Genomic DNA, 23953 nt, shown 5'->3' with positions numbered 1-23953 from the left:
CAGGATTTCAGCTGGCTTCTGTCAAACTGGGAGAGACCAGAAAGAGGGTGGAACCGACTGGGATGCCTCTTTTTTTTGGGTTGCCTTACGACTTTACCTGACATCCATAGTATATTAAAAGATTTGTAGGGCTCCAGGTACGTGATGAGCCTCCCCAGCTTGTGATACATGCTGGTACATAAACCATCAGTGCAGCAGCTCATCTGCAATGGGGCGTTTGGACTCAGTCACAAAATAGATGTTTACTATTGCTATTAATGACCATTAATGGCTAATAAAGAGAGCGATACTGCCAAAGTGTCAGCCCAGCCGGTGGCTAAAGGGACCAGCTCACTGAGACTGTGCAGGCTGGGAATGCAGGACACAAATGTGCTACAAATGCACTACTAGGAAAAAAACGTCTGGGGTTGTGGTGGGTTGCACGCCAGCAGGATCTGAATTACAGCATTTCACAGAGCTGTCCTACTCCTGTTCAAAAGCCAGGATCTCCACTTATGACAGATACAGAATAGAATATTGTCTTGCAGCCCAGACAGTACATGACATTAGTAGCTGTTAGCCTGTTAGGGAAGAGGATTATTACTGGAATTAGTACTGATGTACGTGGACCGTTCTTTGGGGGAGAAAAAAAGGAATTTGCAGAGGATCCTTTCTGGCTTCTTTATATTCCCCACTGAATGGGCAGAACAACACATCGGAGTGGTTTTTGCTGGTGTCCAGCTGTGCCTTGGCGTAAGGGCACTCCCGAACGCCCAGCAAGATACGTGCTGTGCTGGACGCTTGGAGGGCTGCGGTCTGCTTGGCAGCACCAGAGATGGGCACTCGGGTTTTGGAAGATATTTTTTTTCTTCCTGCAGCCTCACTTCATAATTTGGGCAAGTGCAATGTGTTTGTCTTTCCAGTCCAGTGTTGCACAGAAGCCACCTGCAAGAACTGAAAGCCCTCTGGGGTGGAGCGTGGGCAGGATGGGTCCCTGCGTTGCTCATTGAACACACATGGGCTGTTTGGCAAGCCCATGAATGTCAGGCTGGAGGCTCCCACAGATGTCGAGCTGAGCTGGATCAAGCCCACAGTAAATCCATCATAAGCCATCAGCTCCTGCACTAGGGTGCTGTTCGCCTTTGGGGAGCCAGTGCGGTTAAACCAGAGCGGCAGGAGGGCCAGATGTCTTTGGTGCCATCAATATTGGCCCACCAAAGCCAATGTAGCCACATACATCAACATCTGCCCAGGATTCGGGCCCCAGTTTTTATGAGATGATCTGTACTAGAGAATGTCCTGTGCGGCTGGCAATCAAATTAGCCAGAAGAATGCATTCTGATGTTGCCATCATCTGAATTAGATTCGTTATTTCTTCACAATTTATTTTGATAAAAAATACTGCTAAAATCATTTCAGTCAATTTTGAAGGAACACATATTTCCTCCTGGAGGATTAAGCCAAGCCAGGAGTCCAGCCAGGCGCTGCCACTGCACGGAGCAGAGAGGACAAGATTTCCTGCTGTCCTCAGCGCAGCCTCCCCGACCTGCTGTCCCTGTGATAGACTATGAGACTCTTCTAAATTGTCCCCGTGGGACCATTTCTAAGTTTTAAAAAATCACAGGAGACTCTGTGAGCACACCTGGGGCACATCTGCCCAGCTCTCGGGCAGCCATGGAGAAAACATGGATAAGGAGGTGGCAGCCTGGCAAGGCGCGGACTGAGGAAGGAGACAGCAACAGGACATTTCTGTGTGGCGTGTCAGTTTAAGAAAATGTGCCAAGGAAAATGTCTGAAAGATATTTTTATTATAGTGGTGAGACAAATAGCGTAATGCAATTGCAAACTGAAGGACCCATACCTCTTGTGGCTGTATTTTCTCATGCAAGACTTAAGACGTTGCATGACTTTCAACTCTGTTCTTACCTCTATCCCCAGAGGACATTATTATTACTAGTCAGACTATTCAAGTACAAATGTTTGATGGTGAATAATATTTTTGAGAATTTAATTGCCATTTGTTTCCTAATTAAAACTTAGCCTCATCACCATGTCAGCTAGTTACAAAAAGGAACGTGATGATGATAAACTACATTGAGTGCTTTACCTATCAGAGGAAGTTGAAGTACCTTCATTAAGAGTATTCAGGAGAAAGCTGGAGGAATTTGTAGACATGCAGAGGAGCCATCACGTTTCTCCAGGAGGGCAGAGCTGCAGCGCTCATCCCCCTCCTGAGATTCAGGGTGCCTAATGCAATGGCACTGCGAAGGCAGAGGATGTCTTCTGTAAAATTGCTCCTTCTGGAATAGTCAGTGAATAAAAGCAGCAGCAGAAATGGCCATTAATTACTCTATTTGTTTTCCATATTGCCTCTCACTGCTTATTAGCATAGCATTAAGGAGATGGGATGCGATGTCAGTCTCGGTGCTGATGCTGCGGAGGAATGCCCGCGTGCTTGGCCGGGCTGTGCCTCCCGCCCAGCTCCGCACCGTGTGTGTGGGGAGAGGGGCCAAAGCCACCCTGGCGCCCAGCAGATCGGAGAAGCCCACCAGGCAAAGGGGATAGCGTGAGGCTGTTTCCTTGGGATGCCAGGCTAAAAACATCCCTCGCCGCCATGTCCCGCACGGCCGAGCGTGGGAGTGGTGACTCTCTGCACCTTCTTGTCTCTGCTCTAGGGCAAGATCGGGAAAACGCAGCAGTGAGGAGGGTTTACGCTGCCTAAATTTTACTAAGAATAGTTTGCATTTATTTCTCTCTTACTGTCCTCTGGGCACTTTACCGTTGCTTACTAATGAATCCTCATGCAACCTCGTTAAGTAGGAGCTGCTGCTCCTGTGCTTTACCCTTGGGTAACCCTGCGCTTTAGGGAGAGGAGCTCAGTGGAGGTCAGTGTGGGGAAGGGATTTCTGCCCTCTCCCTTCCAGCCAAGCACACAGTTGCACCCCAGGTAATACTGCCAGAAGCAGAGGAAGCAGCAAAATGCAAACTCTCTGCTTGGCTATTAGACAAACAAGCCACGGAGATCAGATCCCGTCGGGATCCATCACCAATAAATATATTATCCTCTACCAGTGCTGCTGAGGAGGAGCAAGGAATGCAGCGGGTTTCTGGCCGTTGGCTTGCTCTCTCTGTAGACAGCAGCATCCCATGGAGGGAACTGAGCTAAACACTGCTTAATGCTCTTAATCTCAAACTATGTGCATTCCTGTTAATGTATTAGAAATATTTAAAAAATAGCATTTAATATTCTTTTATGTGAACATTCCCCTCAAGAGGTATATTGCTAGCATCAGCCATGCATAGCAGCAGATATCTTATTTGTTATCAGATTTGCCACAGGTTTGAGGGCAGCAGGACGAATCCGCCTCCATCCTGGCGTGCCATTTTGCACCATTATCTTGATGGCATGGTATTAGTATAGGATGCACTAATAAATCTACTTTCGACTCGTTACTCTCTGTAATATCATCTGTCATCCTGTGAAGCAGAGCAGTGCAAAATTAAACATTTAAATCTTATACAGATGGTAGGAGAAACTCACTCCTTGGAAGGAAGGAACACCAGAGAGGAGGCAGGGTTTCTTGGCTCTGCAATGGATGCACGCAAACCCCTGTGCTCAAGCCCAGACGGGCCTCGAGACACGCTTAAATTGATTGAACAGTATCAGTCAGCATTCACAGAAATGTCAGGAGATACTTAAATGCATTCAGAGCCTGCGTGAGTGTATCATATTCTGACCTCTGCTAACCCTAGCATTGATTAACTGAGGGTTTCCTTTACCTAAGGGAATACACACCCCCCCCCCCACTGTTTATTAACACACACAATTACTACATACAAACACTGAAACCAACAGACAATGCATAAAACACCACACACCAAAAAAGCACCCCTCCGCCCCCCCCCCCCAATACAGACAAACACTAAACCTGGGATACAAACAAATGCTAAGAAAAGCTGCAGACTTGCACTTGGGGAATTGAACTTCCCTGCAGCGGCTGATAGCACTACCTGTTCTGCTTGCTTCAGCTTCAGGAGAAAAATCAGGTTTGCTTGCACTCCGTAATTAAAAAAACGCCCATCCAACCGACCTTCAAAATCTCTGAATATAAAACTGCAAAATGCGAGAGTTTTACACGCTGCTAGAGGTAACAATTAATAAACAGACCCTCCCTGCCCCCATGCTGGTGCAGCACAGCTCCCGCTGGGTCTAAGAAGGGAAGTTTGAACTCTGGTAGCCAGCAGCGCGCCTACCTCGCCAGCTAGTGCTCAGGGGTGGCTGCGGGGTCACGCCACCACCGCTGACTGCATGGCAAATACACTTTTTAAACAAGTGGTGAAGAGAACGCTTTTTCTTATATGCCACCACTAGTTTGGTTCCAGGTGCTGCTGCCGCGCCAGCTAGCACCAATGGAAACATGACAGCAGAAAGAACAAGTTTCTTAACTGGGTTTCTGTATTAACCATCACCAAACATGACTTCCTAGAAGTTGTCACCAAGAATGCCTTCGCAGTGTACATTACAACAATATCCAGACGATAATGGTGAAAACGTGGCACAGGAATAAAAAGGAGAGCATTATGAATCCTAAGTGGCATTTTTGTGGCCATTATAGCTATCATCATCACTGTAAAGTCATTTCAATGTTTTAGAAAACAAAAAGGCCTTCTTTGGCGAGGCAGCACTAGGCGGGCAGTACTGGGTTTCTGTTTGCTTTCTCCTCCCCTCGGTGCAGTTGCATTGTGATGGTGGTGTTTAGCAACACTATCAGGTCAGCGCTGATCACAACCTCCCTGCAGTGCCATTGCTTCTTCTGCACGTTCACATTTCAGGAAAGGAAAACCCGTTCTCTCCATGGAAATATCTGAGTGGCGAAGGACAGAGGGGCTGCAGGAGCTGCAACTTAGCTGTCACCTTGGAAAAGCCAGCAAAATGCACGTGTCTGCTCCTGTAACCACGCTAAGGATGTGGTAAGAGTGACAAATGTTTACTCCTGGTTAAACAAATTAGAATATTCCTTATAATAGTGGAGCCAAACAGGTTTGGACCCATCATTAGACAATGCCAGCCCTTCTCATCAAAACTCAAAACATTTTAGAACTCTAAAATGATTCCACAGGTGAGGCGCAGACCATGGGTTTTGCCTTAGGTGGAGGATGAGTGCGCTACAGCACAGGGCATCAGGTATGCTCATGTATTTACAACTAATTAGACAATAATGCTGCAAGCGTTGATGAGGGTACACAGCTGTATGTGCCTGGATGGCTTCATGGACAGCAATGGGACCCCTCCCGTGCGGAGGATTGAGGAAGAACGCTCTGCCAGGCTGGGGGAGAGGTACCACTGAAAGCATCCACAGTCACCACACCTGGGTGCAATGATGCTCCTGTCGCCACCCTGGCAAAAGCAGAGCCCACGCAGAGGCGCTGAAATAAGCCCGGCCCGCAAGCCAGACCCAGCGTTCGCTGCCAGCCCAGCGGATCTATGAAAAAAAAATACCCCTTTCCATCTCATAGCTTGGCTCGGCGAAAACTTTAAACAGGGCTGGTGGGAAACTTTACACTGAGCTTCCAAGAAGGTGCCCCCAGTCCTCCTCTGCTCCCTTCCACCTCTCGCCTGAACACCCCGAGCCTCAGCACTGCTCTGGGGCGATCAAGAACTTCACCGGCAGAGGAGAAACCTTCCCCAATGGATCTGTTCCGGTGAAAAGTGTTGGTTTAAATTAACATTTTCAACAAAAAGCGGGTTCTCAGACAGTTCATGATGAGCCGCACGGTGAAATCCTCCCAGCTGTATACTCTACCTAGCTTTAATCAGATCATTAACTTTCATAAAGATGTAGGAAGGAGGAGTGGCGGCACTTGAAAAGAGCTCAAAACAAGCTGAGTTTTAAACTTCAGACTTGTCATTGATTTAGCCTTTCATTGAGCCAATTATTTATGACATATTTGACGAAATTCAGAAAAGAAAGAACTTGAAATCTGCATAAGCGCTTGGCTGCAGTATAGCTACTACTACATTTTTAACGAGGAATACGACCGAGGAGCTCTGCTGGGAGCCCCTCGGTGCCCCAGGGTGCGCGGGAGCACCCAGACGGCAGACTGGCACAGCCAGCCCTCGGCTTTCAGCGCGCAGCCTTGTTTTGCACCGGTATTTGCCAGCACAAGAATTCCAACGAGCAGTAACGGAGTGTCACACACACGCATTTATTCGTATCCCGTTCTCCTTACGCACATCGCGTTTCGATAAACTGCGAGGAAATTAATTTTAAAGACGGGCGCCGAGGCTCCGAAGCGGGCAGGCCATCGCGCTCCTCGGCTGGCAGCACCCCAGGCCCGTTGCTGTGTGGGGCCGGCGATGGCTTTGGCCTCCCCCCCCTCCCCCGATGCCAGCGGGGCCGAGGCGTGGGGGTCCCGGGGGAGCACCCGCATCCCCCAAACCACGCCTGGCATAAACAAACGAGGCCCCCGCGCTCGCCCCCTTGCTCGCTTAAGAGACATAAACTCGCAGCGGCAGGGGCTTCGCTCTCTGCCTCCCCCCGCCCCCGGCAGCAGCATCGGGAGCCGGCCCCAGCCTCCCGGCCTCCCCGCCTCCCCGGGGCCGGCGGCCTGCCGCCCTCTCGCCCTCCCCCCCCTGCGGCAGGATGGGGGGGGGGGGGTTGATGGACGCGGAAGCCCCTCGGGGTCGGGCGGACCCCGGCGGCTACCGCCGCCTCCCCGGGATCCCCGCGGGCGTCCCCGGCGGCTCCCCCCGCCCCGGCCCCGCCGCCGCGGAATCCAGGTCCGGATTTTTGCAGGCGCCGCCGCGCCGCAGCCCCTAACGCCACCGGGCAGCCCCTGCGGCCGCACCGCCCGCCCGTGGCCGCCGAGCCCCGCGGGTGTACTCGGACCTGCCCGCCCCGCGCTGCGGGGGCCGCCTAGGCTGCCCTTGCCGCCGCCATGGGCCCGGCGGGGGCGGCCGGGCGCTGAGGGGCCGCGCGGGCGGGGGGCGCTGCGGCCCGGCCCGGCCCGGCCCGGCCCGGCGGGGGGGCGGCGCACGGCCGCGGAGGGGGAGGGCAGGGGAGCGGGGGGGGTTTCCCGCCCGCCCGCCGCGGCGGCCGCGGGGCTGAGGGCGCGCAGGGCCGGCGGCGAGCCCCGGGCGCGGAGGGCGGGGAGGCGGCCGCTGCCCCCCCCCCCCCCCCCCCCCCGCTCTCACACGCACACGCGCACCCGGGAGGCGCTCGGCGGCACCGGCGGAGGGGGAGCTGCTGCCGCTGCCGCCGCCCGCCTCGCCCGCCCGCCCTCCCGCCGCCAGTCCCCCCCCCCGCCCGCCCGCCCGCCCGCCTCGGGGGCGGCTGCCCCCGGCGGAGCCTCCATCTGCAGCCCGGCGGCGGGAGCGGGAACATGGCGGACCTGGAGGCGGTGCTGGCCGATGTCAGCTACCTGATGGCGATGGAGAAGAGCAAGAGCACCCCGGCGGCCAGGGCCAGCAAGAAGATCACCCTGCCCGAGCCCAGGTACGGCCCGGCCCGGGAGTCCCGGCCCCTGCCCGGCGGCCTCCCCGCTCCCGGTGTGTCCGTGTTCCTCCCCCCCCCCCCCGCCCGTCCTCCTCCAGCGCCGGCACCGCGGTGCTGAACATAACGGTCTGGTAGCGGCCGGCCCTCCCGCCCTGCCCGGGCACCCTGCGGCCTCCGGCGGCAGCGGGCGGCGCGGCGCGGCGCAGCGCCCGGGGGTTGCGGCCGGAGCAAGTAGCGGGGTTCGAGTGGGACGCGTTGGTTCGGAACAACTTCTGCAGGCGTTTCTCGGTAGGTGAGAGATGCGTAGAAGCCCGCTTCTCCCGGGGTGGGGGGCAAAAACCCCAAACCCCGCGGTTCGGGTGTTTATTTGATCCTGAACTTGATGCTTCATCCAGCGGGTGAGGAATTCTTTTAAGTTTTGAGCTAAATAAAGCGGTAAACCCAAACTGAATCATTCTCACTGTTTTATTCTGCAGAGCTGGTTGGTTTTTTTTTGGTTTTTTTTTTTTGGTGATGCTTCGTGAGGTTTGACAACAGAGCAGGGAGATGCGGGGAGGGAGGACAGACTTGGGAGAGAGGTGTTCTCTTAGCAAGCAGCTCACGGAGCAGAGGTGGTGTACAGCAATGAACTAGTGCAGGTCTCGGTCTTGCGGCCGGCTCTGTCGCTGTGGGCTTCCATGGGTCTCGCCGGGTGAGCAGACGGGTGCCTCGGCATAGCTGAGGTCGTTTCCTTGGGATTCAGTGGTAAAAGCGGCTCTTCTTCTGAACGACAGCCCCTGGTTATGCATGTTATAGAATCACCTGAGCATCGCTTACTGATTTATTGCTGAAATTAAAAGTGAGCTTTCCCTCTCTTTCATGGCTCTGTCTATATATATTTAAAATGAAGATTTAGCCAGCAAACAACATACTGCAACAGACAAAAATCTAACCCAAGATTTACTGCAAAACGTGTAGGCAGTTTGCAAGCCTACTGGTGGCCTAGCCTAGCTGTCTGCTGTGAACGAGAGATCACTGAAGCCCTCTTCTCACTGCTTCACTCGTTTTTTTGCCTTTATGCTTGAATTCTGGGTAGCGCAGGGACGCTGCAGAGCAGGGGAAGGCGAGGGGCACGGGGGTGCGCAGCCCATGTTAATCCCCCTTGCAGAGGCAGTGAAACCTCAGATAAAGAAGCTAGGCAGTTGTTTTTAAGGTCTGGTGGAGGATGGCTTGCTGGACAGATGAAGGTGCCTGTTTTTCTCCTGGTATGTGTAAATGCTTATAAAAATAATATCCATCAAATTTAGCCTACGCTGGTAACCTGAGGTACTGTGTGCTTTACTGGGAGTGCTGGAAGCTTTACGTTTATCGGTTATGTCTGTTCCCGTCCTTGGCATCAGTGACGTGCAGTGGTGCTCCCTTGTTTGCGACAGGGACGTGACCCCTCTGGGGAGGTGAAAGGTGGGAGCGCAGAGGATGTGCAGGGGAGGACTCCTTCCAACGCCCTGAGAAATAACAGCACCCTTGGTGCTTGTGGGGAGGCTTGAAAGCTGCCGCCCAGACCCACATCCCCTTGTGCACAGTGCGGCGCAAGCCTCGCAGCACAGCACGAGGCCTGAAGAACCTGCGGTGTACTGCTGTCCTTCGCCGGGATTGGCGTTTTGTCGGTGTTTTGGTAGTTTCCGTGAGCTCGGGGAGATGGTTCACCAACCTTTGGCTCCGCAGGGTGGGAGATGGCAGCCAGGTGCAAGAGGAAGTTTCACAGAGTAGGAGGAAAGGTGAAGGGTTAGGTGGCTGAAATGCCTAGCTCCTAGAGCTGCATGTGGAAGAACCTGTTTGCAGATTGCATGAAATATTAAAGGAAAAAGATTGTTTGCCATCCCCCCCGGACTGTTGTGCTCTGAAGAAGGTGAGAAGCCTTAAGCGAGGGAGAAGTTTGCAGCTGTAAGTGGTGCCAGGGTGCCATGGGGCTGGGGACCTGTAAGACAGCTCAGCAGATGAATGAGAGGAAGCGTGGACATAAATGAGAACAGAGACTTACCTAAGCTTGGGACCACAAACGGCTCTAGATTGCTTGAAATGACTGAACCTCTCAGCTTCTAACTGAAACCAGGGATTTCCTCATACAGTAGGAAATTGTGACCGTTATTCTGGTGTCAGATGTCTTCGTGCTGGTTTCTGGTTGGGTTTTTTTGATCCCTCTCATTAAAACAGGCATGGTGTGTTGGGTATACTTAAATATCTGTATCACTGGCAAAGTGATTCATTTAAAATTATATAAATCGGCTAGTTAAGTGCAGGTTGATATAGTAACAGTAAAAAAAAAATACAACACACAAAGTCCCCTCTTATATGAGTCTGAAATCAAACAATTTTTCCAAATAATTTTTTTTTTTATTTCTCTGCATGTGTGTGAGAGCAGCTCCGGAGGAGCGTGAGCACAGCTTTGTAAAGCCGGGCTGTGAGCAGCCATCGTTGTGGTCGGCTCCTGGCTGTCACTGGGACAGATAGCAGGAAGGTCACTGGAATATCACATCGACGCTTGAAAATAAATGTCTCTGCCTTATTGCAGCTCTCTTCTCGCAGGAATGCGTTCGATGTCAGTTTATCTCCGGCGGGCAACCACTGCCCAGCCACAGCGTCCTGTGCTGCTGACATTATCTCCTCAAGAAATATTACAAAGGTTTTACCCCCCTATTACAGTTTGGCTCTTTGCTGGAGCCTGGTACACCTGTTGGCACCGTTTTATCTTGCTGAGATAAGACTGACACTAAATGAAGTAAATGAGTTTACTGTAATGCAAATTTGAGGGGGCTTCCTGTTTACAAGGAAATAGCTGTAGTGGAGGCAGAATAAATTCCAAGGCTGCAGGCCAAGGCTTAGCAGCAAATAAACTAGGAGGGTGAAGAGTTTATTGGCCGTGGGGCTGATTATTGCTGGGTTTATACGAAGCATCCTCAGACTGTTTTTGTACCGAAATTGTTAAATATCACAGTTTGGGAAGAAAGAGGACAGAAAACGCTAATGAGACAAGTGTGCCTGAGGAAGAGGCTTAGTGTGTTTTTGTTTTTTTAAAACACCAAAACAACAACCCTTCTTCTATCCTCTGTCATCTGCTTTTCCTTCCCTTCTGCGTTTCCTCCTTTCATTCCCAAGAGCCTTGCCAAGAACTGGGAAAGCTACGATATCTTTTAATTTTACGTTGTTTCTTAAAAGCCTGTTTTGTGGGTAGATTTGCATGGGTGGACAGAAGGGCTGTCAAAGGCAGAATGACCTGCAGAAATACGACCTAAAATCGGAAGCAAGACATATGTGTTGAAATATGAGCAAATATGAAACCTGAATCTTCTTCTACAGAATTACTGTCAAGTATTTTGAGTTTGGGGGGAAAGGAGTAAATTAACTGCACTCTTAATTTTTTAGGTTATTCAGCAGACTTCTGAAGTTTTTCGCTTTTCCGTGTAAATTTTAGATTTCCCTTCTTTTGGTCAAAGGAAGTGGAAGAACACTATATACCAACAGCTCCTTCTGTTTTGAGTAAAGGATTTGCATCATGTGAAGTTGAGAAAAGTAGCCCAGGAAATCAGGTAACTGGAATCACAGAGGGTGCAGGGCTTGCAGAGGGCTTGCATACAGCACTGCTGTCCTCACACTGGCTGCAGCCATCCTTGCTGGGAAAGTTAACATTAAAGCTTCCTTACTGTAAACATCACGTAAGCTTAAGAGTGCTTTTGGTGTACAAATACCAAGAGCATGGTAACAAAACATAGCATGCATCTCTCCAGGCTTCTCTCGCACTTCTCTTGCTGCAGTTGTAGATGTTTCTCCTCTCATCTTTCTTTTTCTAACCTGCTTATTTCAGTAATTGCCTCTCTTTCAAGCTGATTCGTATTTTTCTCCCAACCTTTTTCTTTGGTCTCTCACCTTTCTCTGAATCCTTCCCCTCTGCAGGGAGAAAAGGCATGTTTCAGTCACTTTTCTTTCTTACTGTCCCACCTTCACTTTACCCCTAGAGGTGAAGACTAATGCACTGGTACCCCAGCTGCTTCTCGCCGGGGCATGTTAATCTGTGATGCGCTGTTTGCTTTCTTACCTAGTATTCAAACTAACTTGTTTAAAACTCTAATTGAGGTGCATTGAATGCACAGAGGTTGGTTTTTCTTGTCCAATTCCATCCTGAGCTGTTCGTGATTTGCTTTCTTCCTGTTACAGTGCTGAATATTGGTGAAACCCAAACAGCATCTCCCACTAGGACTTAAGCATTATTACTCTATCCTCTATTGGTTCTGTTTTTTCAATTTTGTTCTCTTGGCATTACTATACTCTTTCTCTGAATTGCAGTTGTTTCTTTGAAGTGCCTTTCAGTGTGTTCTTGTACTTCTTGAAACTTCTGTAACGTCTCTAAGTTACAGGTTAAAACTCCTCTGTCTCTCTGCTGTCAGTCGCGGCTACTTTGACAGTACTTTCTCTGGCTTTGTTTAACGCCGCCTTGTGCTTATTCATTTAGAGTGCTGTCTCTAAGAAAATTTTCCTGACAATTGTTTGTATAATTTTCATTTTGTTGCTATTACGCTCACGTCATCCCTTTGCATCTTCCTAGGTGCTTCTTTGTCTCTGGTGCTTCATGCATACTGTTCAGTTTTGGGCTTCTGCAGGTGGCACTTACCTCACTGAACATCTCTTGCTCAGTGGCACGGTATTGAAAACTACTGCACCTGGCTGGTGCTGCCGGCTTCCGTCACTCCCCTATGTGAGTTGAGAGGCACTGCCTGCTTTGGTCTGTGCTGTGCGTTGCTGTCAGGTCTATAGAACTCCTCCCCTGCATCCCTCATTAAAACACTCTTTTGTTGTGAAGCTTATGGAGTTAGACTGTGATTTATCTGCCAGTGCTTGGTGTATTGATGCAGTGTTTGTCATGTTTACTGATGGTGTTTCCTGTCTGTCTCCCTCTATCCGTTTGCATTCGCTTGTCTCCGATAGCAAGCGTGGGACCTGGAACGCCTTTTTATGCTGTTGGTCCGCGGCACAGCAGAGCAGAGTCTAACAGGGTCTCATCGGTGATGTTAATACCAAAACCCCTACTGTATATGCAGGTTGTTTAGAGAATGTAGTGGCTCCAGGAAGCCTTGTGCTGTATTATGCTTCTTCCTTGCTGTCTGAATGCAAATGGTAGAAATCGTCAAAAAGTACTGTTTTCCTGTTTTCAGAAAAAAAATGGGCCCAGATTTTGCAAAGGCTTATCCATTTACTGGGTTTTGCACAGAAACGGTGCCAATGAGAGCAGAATTAAATAGGAGATGATACGGAGGATTAAGGATCTAATGGTTAATTCGGATGAATTTGTGTCAAGGTAACTTCAGCGCTGTAAGGTGGTGGTACTTTATTGAAGCTTGCTCCATCTGCTTGTAGCAATAATGACTGTACATTGTTTTAGTAGAACTTCTTAAGCTTGGCTGTCTAAAATTGCAAAACAGTTTAGGCTTTTGTTTGACATTTAAAATTTTGTTAGTGTGAAGTGAGATTGTTTCTTGGTATTTTTATACCATTTCCAGGACTTACTAAAAATTGAATTGAAAAATTTGAATAAGAAATGAAAACCAGCATGCAGGACACTTAAACTGTTCCAAATGGTTTCCTTGACATGTAATTTGTGAAGCTACAGAAGTAAAAAGGATTCTAAATGAAATGGTTTTATAAACTAATTTATCATTTTGCATCTATACTGTATCTTGCTGTTTGAGTTGAATGTTTAAGCAAAGAATAAAGGAAGTAAACCTTTGGTGAGAGCTAAAGATGGCTGAGTATGTGGCGTACACCAGACAAGTATTCTGAGAAGTAGGATAAGTGCTGTAGGTGAACCTGAAGTACGTGTGTATTGGAGGCAAGCAGTATGGATTTGTACTTTTCAAGGTCAGAGTGTCCCTGTTAAACAGAGCTTCTCATAGTTCACTGGGCACTTTCCTGAAGCAGGTAGTAAACTACTTGAACAGATGCATTCCACGTTACTGTACTTTCTAAAGCATTGCCATCTAGTAGGTGCAACTAATATTTCTGAGATGGTGGATGTCTTCTCATTTCAGTGAGACAGCAGAGCATATGCCCATTTTTCCAGTGCTAAAAATACCTGCGAGAAGTCCTTTTGAGACACTTGAGCATGCCGTTTGTCCCCCTGTCCCTAAGCCATAGGGCTGTTCTGCCGTCCAGCGGCATATCCAGAGAGCAGTGTGAGTGCGCTGCGCTTGCCCATCATGCTTGTCTTCTGTCCTAGACTATCCCTCTTATTTTTTATTTCCTTACTTACGTATTAAATTATTATTGCTGATTATGGTGAAGAAAGCCATCGTTTATTTAGTTTAGTGCAATTCACAGTAATGTATATGTTTCAAAGGTTAGTTTACCTGTTCAGGAATGATGAAGTATGTAGACTGAAGCTTATCTTATATATCATGTTGCTTGGGTGAAAAGGCATTCTTGAATATTCATATGGTAACTGTTTGAGGAGGGGAAATAAACGTGGTTTGTGCTGAACTAGCATTATAAGAAAGACTGAACATTTGTGTGTTTATTGTGGAATAGCTTGGTCCTGCTCAGGGTGAGCAAAGATGACAGAGCAGTTAAAAACTCAAGTTTTGTTTAGAAATTCAGCCTCCTAACTTTGCTGTCAGTAGCAGTGTGTGGTTGAGAAGGTAGTAAAAAGATGGCTTTCTCAAAATAGTTTAGTATACATACGGAATGCTAGGGCTGCTAACAAAGTGTACTTGCCTTTTATCTCAAGTTAGCTTTGTACTACAGTACTTTCTTAGGAAAAATGCATGCTTTAGGGATGGACTGTCAGTGTAGGAGCCTGTATAGGAGGGCTCCCGCTTGCTGCGGATGCTGCTCTCCGCACCAGTTGGGTGTTCTCTCCCTTGGGAATTCAGGTCATTATTTGTTGTAACTGCAGTGTCTGATACCTTAATAAAAGACAGGCCTGTACAGAAGTGCATGGGAAGATGAAGGGCCTGTTGCAAAGATCTTGCAGCTTTCATAGGCAAGAAATGAGAGTCTGCAAGAAGGGTACTGTTGTTACCTGTATTGTGCAGATCAGAAGCCAAGCCAATTAGAAAATAAATGATGTACCTTTGCTGACACATAGGACGTTTGGCAGAGGCAGGAGTTGCAGTTAGATATTCTGAGCTTCAGACAAGCAGTGGAGGCCCCAGACTGCCTCAGCTCCTGAGCATAGAGTACTCGGAGCATCTCTGGGCATGCGAAAGAGAGATCTGGCCTTCAGAGAGATGTTCCAATTAGTTCTCCTGTGGGGATGCTATAAGGCTGAAGCTTATGTTTTGAAACATAGACCTTCCCTTGGGCGTCATTACCTTAATTAAGAAAAAAGGTAAACGAGGGTGATCTGGGAAGAGATCAGCGTGCAGTCTTCTGTTACTGTGCTAAAAACAGAGGGATGTTTCTAGGGCTGTTTTGGGGAAAGCTTCTGTAACGTGATGTTGCATTATAGGTGTAATGCATCTGTGCGATCCTGTGCGGAGCTGGGGAGCCGGTGCCCGGTGCGGATGGGCTGTGGGTGCTAGTGGGACCTGCCTGGAGCAGCGGCCAGGGCTGGGTGCATCGACAGGACAGAGTTCAGCTGAGCCACGGCACACAGAGCACGCTTGGTGTTTCTGGTGGGAGATGTGTACAGGCAGGTTTGTCTTTTCAGCAAAATTAATAAACTTTATAGCTGTTACTCCTTTTATAGGTATGATGGCTTTTCAATGCCTGGACCCTCTCATGTGAAGTGTTTTCAGCAAAACGCTGCAACTATAACATCAGGAAATGAATGTATGCAGCTCTTCATTTCTGTTCTGGTGAAATCATGTGGAATGGCCTGGTTTAATCTTCTTGTCAATAATAGCTTTTTTTTTTTCTTCTTCTTCTTCTTTTTTTTTTTTTTTTGGTAATTAATAAAATTAGAAAAAAGCCTATCAGGAGCCGTCAGGTCCAGGTGCATAAGCCAAAGAACATAATTTAATTGAACTAAATTGACGTAAAAGCAGCACTTTCTAGCTTTAGAAAATACAGCTGTTTTCCGCAGAAGGAGCTTCACCCCATGCTTACTAGTTTGTCCAAGAAAATCATTCAAATACTGAATAAACACCTATCTAAATATGCCTTGCATAAATAAATAAATAAAAATTTCTGAGAGTGTCAGGAGAAACCGCTTCCATATAGAAACCCCCCAGTCTCCTTCCAGTGTGCCAGGAATTTGTCCCGTCAGCATGTGTCATGTCCTGTTGAGAAAGGAACTGGGGAAAGGGCAGATTTTTCAGGATCTGGTAGAGCTGTGCAAATCAAAGCCTTCATTAAACGCCGACAGAAATTCAGTCCAGCTGATGCAGCCTGTTTGCGATGCACCGAACCAGACAAGTACCAGCTGTGCTCCGACATCCCCGTGCTTTGCTGCAGCCTTGGGGGACTCCGTGGGGATGCACGTTGCAGAAGCTCTGTGCGGAGCTGGGAACGGATGGGTGCTCGTCACCCACGAGGAGTTGCTACCTCTGCTTAAGGTACAGGTGAGAAAAGATCTCCCAGTAGCTTCCGTATCCTAGAAAACTAAAAAGCACTGGGGACCTAATAAAATACTCAATGCTCCCAACCTTAGAGGAAGACACCCCTCTGCCAAGGGGCTGAGCGCAGAATGCAGCCTGCACTTGACAGCTCTATGGGTGCTTCTTGGCTGCTATTCTGTTTATTATGCTTCTGTCTTAATTTCAGAAGGGAAAGCAAGCTCGGTGAAATACCAGTCTCGGTTAAACTGAACTTTAAATGAAAAGATGACAAAACGTGGGTAGGTGTTTTACTCTTGAGGCCGCAAGTGTCTGGTAAAATAAGCCTGGCTGTGCCGTGGGCAGAACTGGTCAGGAAGGAGTTTGGTTCAGGCGGCTGTGGTTTGCTGGCTACACTTAGCGTTTTGGCTTTTCTGGCTTTGATTCCCCGCCCTCGGTGGGTTATAAGGATAGCTGAGGTTGTGCCTCTGGGGTGACTTTCCTTTCTGAGCCTTCTCATCATTCGCTGTTTTTCTTAAGTCTCCAGCCTGGCTTCCCCGTGTCTTCCCCATCACACTCTGTTCATTTTCACATTTAAGCGATTCTGTGTCTCTGTGCATCAGTCCTCTGATTTTTTTATTTATTTATTTTTATTTTTTTTTACCCTAGTTTTGTCAATCTTCTTCCCAAATTGTTCTAATGATTATGGTTGCTTTGTTCACATCTCACTTACTTCTGGGACCTTAAAATAACTGCCAGGTTAAAACGCACGATGAGAAGCAAAAAAATCAAAGATGACAATTTTACACTTCTTTTTTTGTTTTGCTTTAGGAGAGTTGCTGCTGCGGTGTTTGGGATGCAAGGCTCTGGAGGGATGCTTGTCTATTCAAAGGGGATTGTTCCTCTGGGGGAGAAAAAAATAACGGGAACTTTTCTGTAGTTTTAACTTGTTGTTTAAAAGAGTTCTGAGAAGATCTGATTCTTAGGCCAAATATTTCTTAACAGTTTTCACTTTTGATCAATCTTGCATTGCTAAACCTTTTAAATGCACTTTAATAAAGAAGAAAAAAAATGTTGTGGCTGTAATGGCTGTGTGCCATTCTGTCATTGCTTTGAATTGTACTTGTTGACCCTGTCACGCTTTCAGTTCAAAGGCTTTGGGGCAGGATCTTTGGTCCAATTTTAGCAACTTTATGATGGATTTGGATAGTGCAAATAAATGTGTAAGTCTCTTTAAAATTGCATCCTGAGACTATAAATGAATAAATAAATCACAGGCAAATGTAGTGTGTTTCAGTCGATGTTGGCTGTAGTTCTTGGTAACTTAGTTAATGTTTATACTTGCACACTACTTTTAAAGAAAGTTCTAAACATTTTATAGATATGGAAAGATTAAAAAAATTGGCATGTCTTCAGTAATTTTGTATTTGTTTTTAAAAAAATAAATGATTGATGAATTAATTGCAGTAGGAGCGAGGAGATGTGATTTTGCTCTGATTTCTCTTGCTTGTAATTTCTCAGTAGCAGCATGCTGGTGGAAGGGCAAGTCCTTGACATTACAGTTCAGTGTAATTATTCCTGAAAAATTCATGTACGTGGAAGCTTTTATATTAGTTTCAGATTTCAGCAATGATAATGCAAATGATCCTCAAGGAACATGAGGATAGTGCGTATTTTGAAATCGTAGCTACGTAGCTATTGCTTTTGGCTACCTTGTTGTAAACTTTTCGCCATTAATATAATTTGTATAGGTGAAGCTGCTTTGTCTTCTGGATGAGATGCATGCGCTGGAGGGGGGTTGTGGGAAAGTGTTGCTGAGCTTTAATCCCTTCCATCGCAAGTAGGGTTCTTGGGTGGAAATATGCTATTAATCATCCTTGACAATTATAAGAGCGTTAGTTTGCTGCAGTGAAATGACTTGGCAGTGGGCTTAGTGTAAACTTTAGAGGGTGTGCAAAGGGGATGTGCTGTGCTTATGGAGAGAGCTGAAAGTTAGGTTTCACTCATTGCTACTTTATTTGTCAGCTGATGAGACTAAGAGTAGAATGAGCATGTGCACTAATTAGTGTAGCACCAGTGATCACTTTTAGTTCTCTATTAAATAATGAAGTCAATTGGATGTTGCATTGCTGTTGGGTATTCTAGTAATATTATAGGATGCTCAAAATTAAACGAAAAAAGGAACATTTTTTTTCCATGTTATTTTGTTGTTGTCCAAAAAAGTTTTTTCACAGTCTTCTAATGATTTGTTTCCTCTTCAAATATGGAATTTTACAAGTAATAGATAGGTTAGATGGTCTAATGGTCCTTTCTGGCTTTGTATGCTGGGAATTTACTTTGCCCCATTAATTGCTCTAACAAAAGTTGCTGTGTGTAAAATACCTTTTACAGCATCTGAGAACAAACTCCTTTGGAGAAGTATTGACTTCTGCTGAACTTTGAACTGGGTACAAGTCTGAGAGGAAGCAAAATGAAATGGATTGAATGGTTTGTGATGTGTTCACTATTTTTACCTCTTGTATAGGAGGGAAACTAATTCTTTTTTATTGGTTGCAGCAAATGTCTGCCCGTCGCTTTCACCCCCAAAGTGGAGCGTTAAGCTTACCTGGGGGCTGTGATCCAGTGACTCACTGCAGTTTACAAATCTCATTCAAGGGGAGTTTTCTGTTCAGCTGGAAAGGTACTTCATGCCAGTGATGAACATGTTACAAGAAAATAATAGCATCATTGGTAATCAGTCACACAGATTTATGCTTTATGTTGAGGTGTTTCCTTCTCCCTGTCACCTTGTGTTAGGTGACTTGTTTTCTTTCCTACTCTGCAAAACCTCAGTAAAAATACTTGTAAGGAGAAACTATATTACTAATGATGCAGTGGTACTATTATATGTTGGACTTCCAGATTTCCTTCGCATTTGAAAATGGGTCTAAGCGGGCTTAGTTATTTACTGACTGCAGCAAGCTCAGGTCTTTGTTGGCTTTGTGAGGCTTCCCTGTGTGTGTGCGCTGGTGCATTTGTGCAGATTGAGAAGACAAAGGAGAAGGTAGAAATGAAAGCTGGATGGGATGAGGGGACATGATAAATACAGTGCAGAAAGCAAGGTGAGAACAGGCTGAGAGAGGGATTTGAAAAGGGGGAATAGGGAGTGATGACAAGAAGGAAGAGGAGAAAGCCAACAAGAATAAATGGAAGCTGACTGTCCAGTGTGGAAACGGGATGCTCAAAGTGCAGAGAGCAGGAAGGCGGTGAGGGTCAGTGCAAAAAGTTGGCAGTCAAAGGCAGTGGTAATTTACTTGCTGAGTATCTAGCATTTTCTTGAAATAATTATTAGCATTTGAATAGGTTTTGGACATGCCAGGAGCCATCAGGAGCTTAGTGTGCTGGGTGCAGGATACACACATAGCAGAAGGATGATGCCTGCCCTGATGACAAAGAGGAGGAAAAAAAGGAATACAGCTTTATTTTACAGACTGGGGATCTGAGGCAGATAATGTTTATGACTTGCCCAGGATGATACAGGAAGTGTTGGCAGAGTTAAATACTGAACTCTTGCTCTCCTCAGGCCAGTCTCTGTAAAGCTGCCATTTCATTCTTGTTTTGTTTTTCTGTTCTCCTTTTCCTGCTTCAGCTTATAGGTGAATATATTAGTGAGTGTAACTGTGCATTCTTAATGTAGGGATGATTATTCAATGCTTGCAATAAGGCCAAACGTTTTTGTTTTTTTCTTCAAGCTGTGGTGTGCATGTGTGCATCTGTACAGTAGATAATATCCCACAAATCTGAGCTCTTATTGATTTATAAGAAAAAATAATGTGCTTTCATGATAAATAATTAAAAGCTCCTTTAAGAGACAGTAGTAAGAAGGCCAGTGGGAAGTAGCTTCTTGATCTAGTTCCAACAGTAAGAGTATGTATACGTATACATACCATTGTGTCTTTCTTTACCCTTTCCATTTCCTAGGTGCAAGATGCTTTCAAAAGAACTCCTGCATAATTTAGTATAAGAAACCTGCGGGGACAAAATCTATACATCTTAGAAATTAATAGCAGAACTTCTAGGAAATGTCAAGATCAATGCTGTTTATTTTATTCTCCTCTGTAACTTCTTTCTGCATACGCCCGCATCTGTTGCGGTTGTGCTCCCGGCTGCCTGTGCTGACTCGGGCTGCCCAGTGGACTGACTGTCCCTTGGGCTCCAGTGGCTCTCCTACGGGCTGTGCGGTTCCAGATCCAGTCATACACCCAGCGGAAGTTTAATTTCTTCTGATAGGTATGCTTATCCTTGGAGTCACAGAATATTACTGATCTGTTATGGGGGCGAAGCAGCAGGAGTGGCTATTGCTGTGGGCAGTGTTGTGTGGTTCTGGCTGGACAGATCCTGGCTCTGGGGTGAGCTCCCTCTCTTAGGGACCTCCTGGGTTGCTGCTTCTGGGGTCGCTCGCTGGAGAGGGAGGATTGCAGATGAGTGGTGTTCTTGCCATACACACGTCCTTTTCTGTGTTAAGAAGAACATAATGTGTTCTCTTCTTAGTTTTTCAGAAGGCATGTTTTCAAGTAGACATTTTCCGCCTGTACCGACCTTGGCACCGCAACTGTTGTCTGCGTCCTGTCAGACTGCGTGCCACCATGCATGCTTGTAGACAGTGAGAGCTTTTTAATTACAGAATGTGTTTTAACCTTGCAGGTTTCTTTTCAGTGGATTTCTTTGATCAAGTTGGAAAGACCAGGATGCTGGCTATAGTCACTAGAGCTTCAAGATGCAGCGTAAAGCTCCTTTTAGCAGATTCTTCAGCTCATGCTTGTAATAAACCCCTTTTCTGGGGAGCTGGAAGAGCCAACCAGGTTAGAGCAACCTGCGCTGTTCACGAAGTTTATAGTTTGATGACGATGCAGATAGATAGTCATCTTTCTGCCTGCTGCTGGGCAGGCAGCGCGCTCTGAGCTGCTTCACAAGCCTGGTGTTTTTGTTCCACTCTTTCTTTAAGGGCAGCTTCTCCTGTGGGGCTGCAAGAGATGAGCCCGCTGAGCGCCCGTGGCCCTGCTGCAGCACCCTGCTGCCCACAGCCCTCAGCATCAGCATGGGCTGGTACTGTTTGTGTTGCCAGAGATGGAGATGCTTGTTTTATTTGCAATAAAAAACTCTCCCAAAACTTCTTTACTGTGTCACTGCTATGTTAGCTCTCTCTGCCTGGCCTTGGTGCAGGTGCTGCTGTGCCCCGGGTCATGGGGCAAGGGGCTGCACTGTTCTCCCAGGTACCTGCTTAAATTTGGCCCCGATTAAACCAGCAAAGAGGTATCCAGAGTCCAAACTGTATTTCTCACAACATTTTAAGCCTGACTTTTGATTTCCCCTAAATATACTTGTCGTGTTACTTCAGTTGACTTCTGGTATGTGGACAGCAAACTGAAGAGTTTCTGAAATTTTTGTTGTTTGCTATTTTCTTCCTCTCTGAAATAAAAAATATATGGACAGAAGGTTTTGCTATAGTACAGTTGGATATGCTTTTGTTTCTGAAGTCTCCCTGGATTTCATTTTTAGCCAGCTTTTGTTTCTGCTTATTTTGAGTGTTGCTATTAAGGTAGATCATGCTGTGAACTGAGATGAACTTATGCAAGAAGTCCACTTCTCACATAAGTGCATTGTTTGCGCTGAAAGCATATTTGGATATGAAAAGCTTTTTAGAAATGGCTACTTTTCTGTGAAATGCATCTTTTAATTCCAGATTGCTTATGTGTAGGGCAACTAATGATTCAATATACAAAGGCAGAGAAGGAGGCTTCCTTCCTGTTTGTGGAATGTGCTAGGCTGCGTTTTAAAATTTTCCATTCTTCTGGAGGATATATGGATTCTGCTCCATTTCTTTTGAACTCAGCAGGATTTTTACCTTTAACTTTCATGTGAGCATTAGAAGTTGATTATTCTGAGTAGTCATAATCCACTCCATGTAATTTGTTCCTATTTATTCATATGGATAGAGAGACATGATTTTGAAGGGGTGGAAGTCTGTTGTTTAGAAGCTGGAATGCAGTGTGGACTCCCGTAGCCTGTGATCATTTTACAGATTTGTTCAGATTCTGTAGCTGCAAAAACATTTTGTTCTTTTGACATGTTATCCATCAGACCAGAAGTACTGGATATCAAGGGAGAGGAGGAGAAGCGCTGGAGTGATTTGTGCGTTACACAATCAGAGTGTTTTCCTGGACACTTCAGTCATACGTTAAATTTTTCATTATCTTCTCCCATTGTCTAGACTAAGATATGTTTATGTAATTTCTTGCAGTGCACTTGTTAGAGCAGAGGAAAGCTTTCTTGATGTCATTATTATTAAAAAGGCTTATTATGTTACTAATGGTCTAGCGGTCAGTGGGAACGGGGCGTTGCCGACGAGTGCTCCAAGGGCAGGCACTGTGATGGGCAGCGCTGGTGGCCTCGGGTCAACCAGGAGGCCGCAGAGAAGGAAGTTTGTGGTCTCTGGTGATGCATACCATGTTCATTTGTAAGTGGTCCTCCTGTAAGCATGGAGACAAGGGGGAAGGTCTGGTTGGGAGAAGAGGGGTGCAGAGGGAAGGAGCCCATGGGTGGGTGGAGCTGCAGGGCTCTCCTAAACCTTCCTGGGCTGATGGCTGTCGTGTGCCTCTGGCCATCCCCCCAGTCCGACCGCTCTGCTCCACGGCCGAGCGCTGCCGGGGGAAGCTGTACGGCTTTTGCTGCCCGTGTTCACCAGTACGTGCCGGCATCAGTACAACCGGTGGTGTTTTGCCATCAGTGTGCTAACATTTTATGGATTTAAGAGAAGAATTAAGTTTTATGGTCACCATTTTAAACACGTTAAGCTAGGATGTATATTTTTAAAAATCTGCCCATAGAACAGGCAGCCAAACTTGGCAATTCTGTCAATTATGTGATAAATTTTATTTTAGTACCTTGCTTTTCCCAAGTACAGAACATGATCTCTATTTACTGCTTCCTCTTCGTTTGAAATCAGTATTTTATTTAGGTTGTTAAAACACACAGAGAGTAGACCTAGTTTTTAATGAACAAATAAAAAGACTAGCAAGTTCTTCACTGAATAATTTATAATCTCAAACCTGATTAACAACATTTAGCCCTCCCAATTCTTGTTTAACTTGACGTGGTGGTTAGCCTCTGGAGTTCTCGCTTTGGATCACAGTGTTCGTAGATCTGTGTTCCATGCGAGGCTTTGAGACACACATAAAAACTATTAATAGAATAATCTCCTAGATTGGGGTTTAGGGCCTTCAAGCTAATTTCTTGGCTTTCATTACAGACTTTTTTCTGGTCAAGTCATTCAGACTTCATGCCTCAGGTCCTCATCTGAGGAGGAGGAGCGCAAATACTTTCCTCCCTCAAAGACGATGGAAGAGATATTTGTTAATATTTGTGAGGTTTTTCAGAAGCTCTGGTGATGGGGTCCTTGTAAGCACATGAGAGTGGATGGTCTCAGCCCTTTGCAGGACTGCCTGTGAGGTCTGCAGCTTTTTTGGGCAGGGCTCTGCTGCTGATGGCGACCCAAAACTGCACAAGTACCTGTTCATTTTTTTCCTGAAGTAGTTCAGAGTCCAAATTTTACAAGGATTAGGTGCTCAGTCTTCTGCAGAGATGTGAGTGATATTTAACCATCTTGTTTAGGGCATGAGTACTTTGTACAGGGTATTTGTGGTTATTTTTATAAAAATAAGTAGTACCTATGAAAATATCAATTTAAAAATTGGAAACAGAAAAAGTCAAGTGGAATTTTTACTTAATCCTGTGACAGTATAGTTGTTTTAACAGGGCATGGTACTGCTGGGCTACACATATTTTAAAATTTATGTACTTGTATTGTTGCCCGTATGAAATTTTTATAGGCATTATATTAAAATGAATATTGAGGTTACTTGACAAATAAAGGAAATCTTTGTTAATGTGGTTTAAATGAGTGATTGTGACATTATAAATTAGGCAAAGTAGATG

At 46.5% G+C, this 23953-nt stretch overlaps 1 protein-coding gene across 2 annotated transcripts in view; it reads left to right on the top strand.

The window, feature by feature from the left end:
- The first annotated feature begins 6660 nt into the window (after nucleotides 1–6660).
- Nucleotides 6661–23953, top strand: part of GRK3 (G protein-coupled receptor kinase 3) — a 79073-nt gene continuing 61780 nt past the window's right edge. Inside the window, exon 1 of one of the 2 annotated variants that reach the window (XM_069794532.1) lies at nucleotides 6661–7475. In XM_069794532.1, coding sequence (XP_069650633.1) covers nucleotides 7363–7475 — 113 coding nt within the window. In that variant the 5' untranslated portion in view covers nucleotides 6661–7362. The remainder of the gene's footprint in view (nucleotides 7476–23953) is intronic. The other variant, XM_069794533.1, reaches the window with a different exon arrangement.

This window comes from Haliaeetus albicilla, chromosome 10 (assembly GCF_947461875.1).
Source record: "Haliaeetus albicilla chromosome 10, bHalAlb1.1, whole genome shotgun sequence".
In the NCBI taxonomy this organism is placed as follows: Eukaryota; Metazoa; Chordata; class Aves; order Accipitriformes; family Accipitridae; genus Haliaeetus; species Haliaeetus albicilla.
This window is presented reverse-complemented; position numbering and strand designations above follow the sequence as displayed.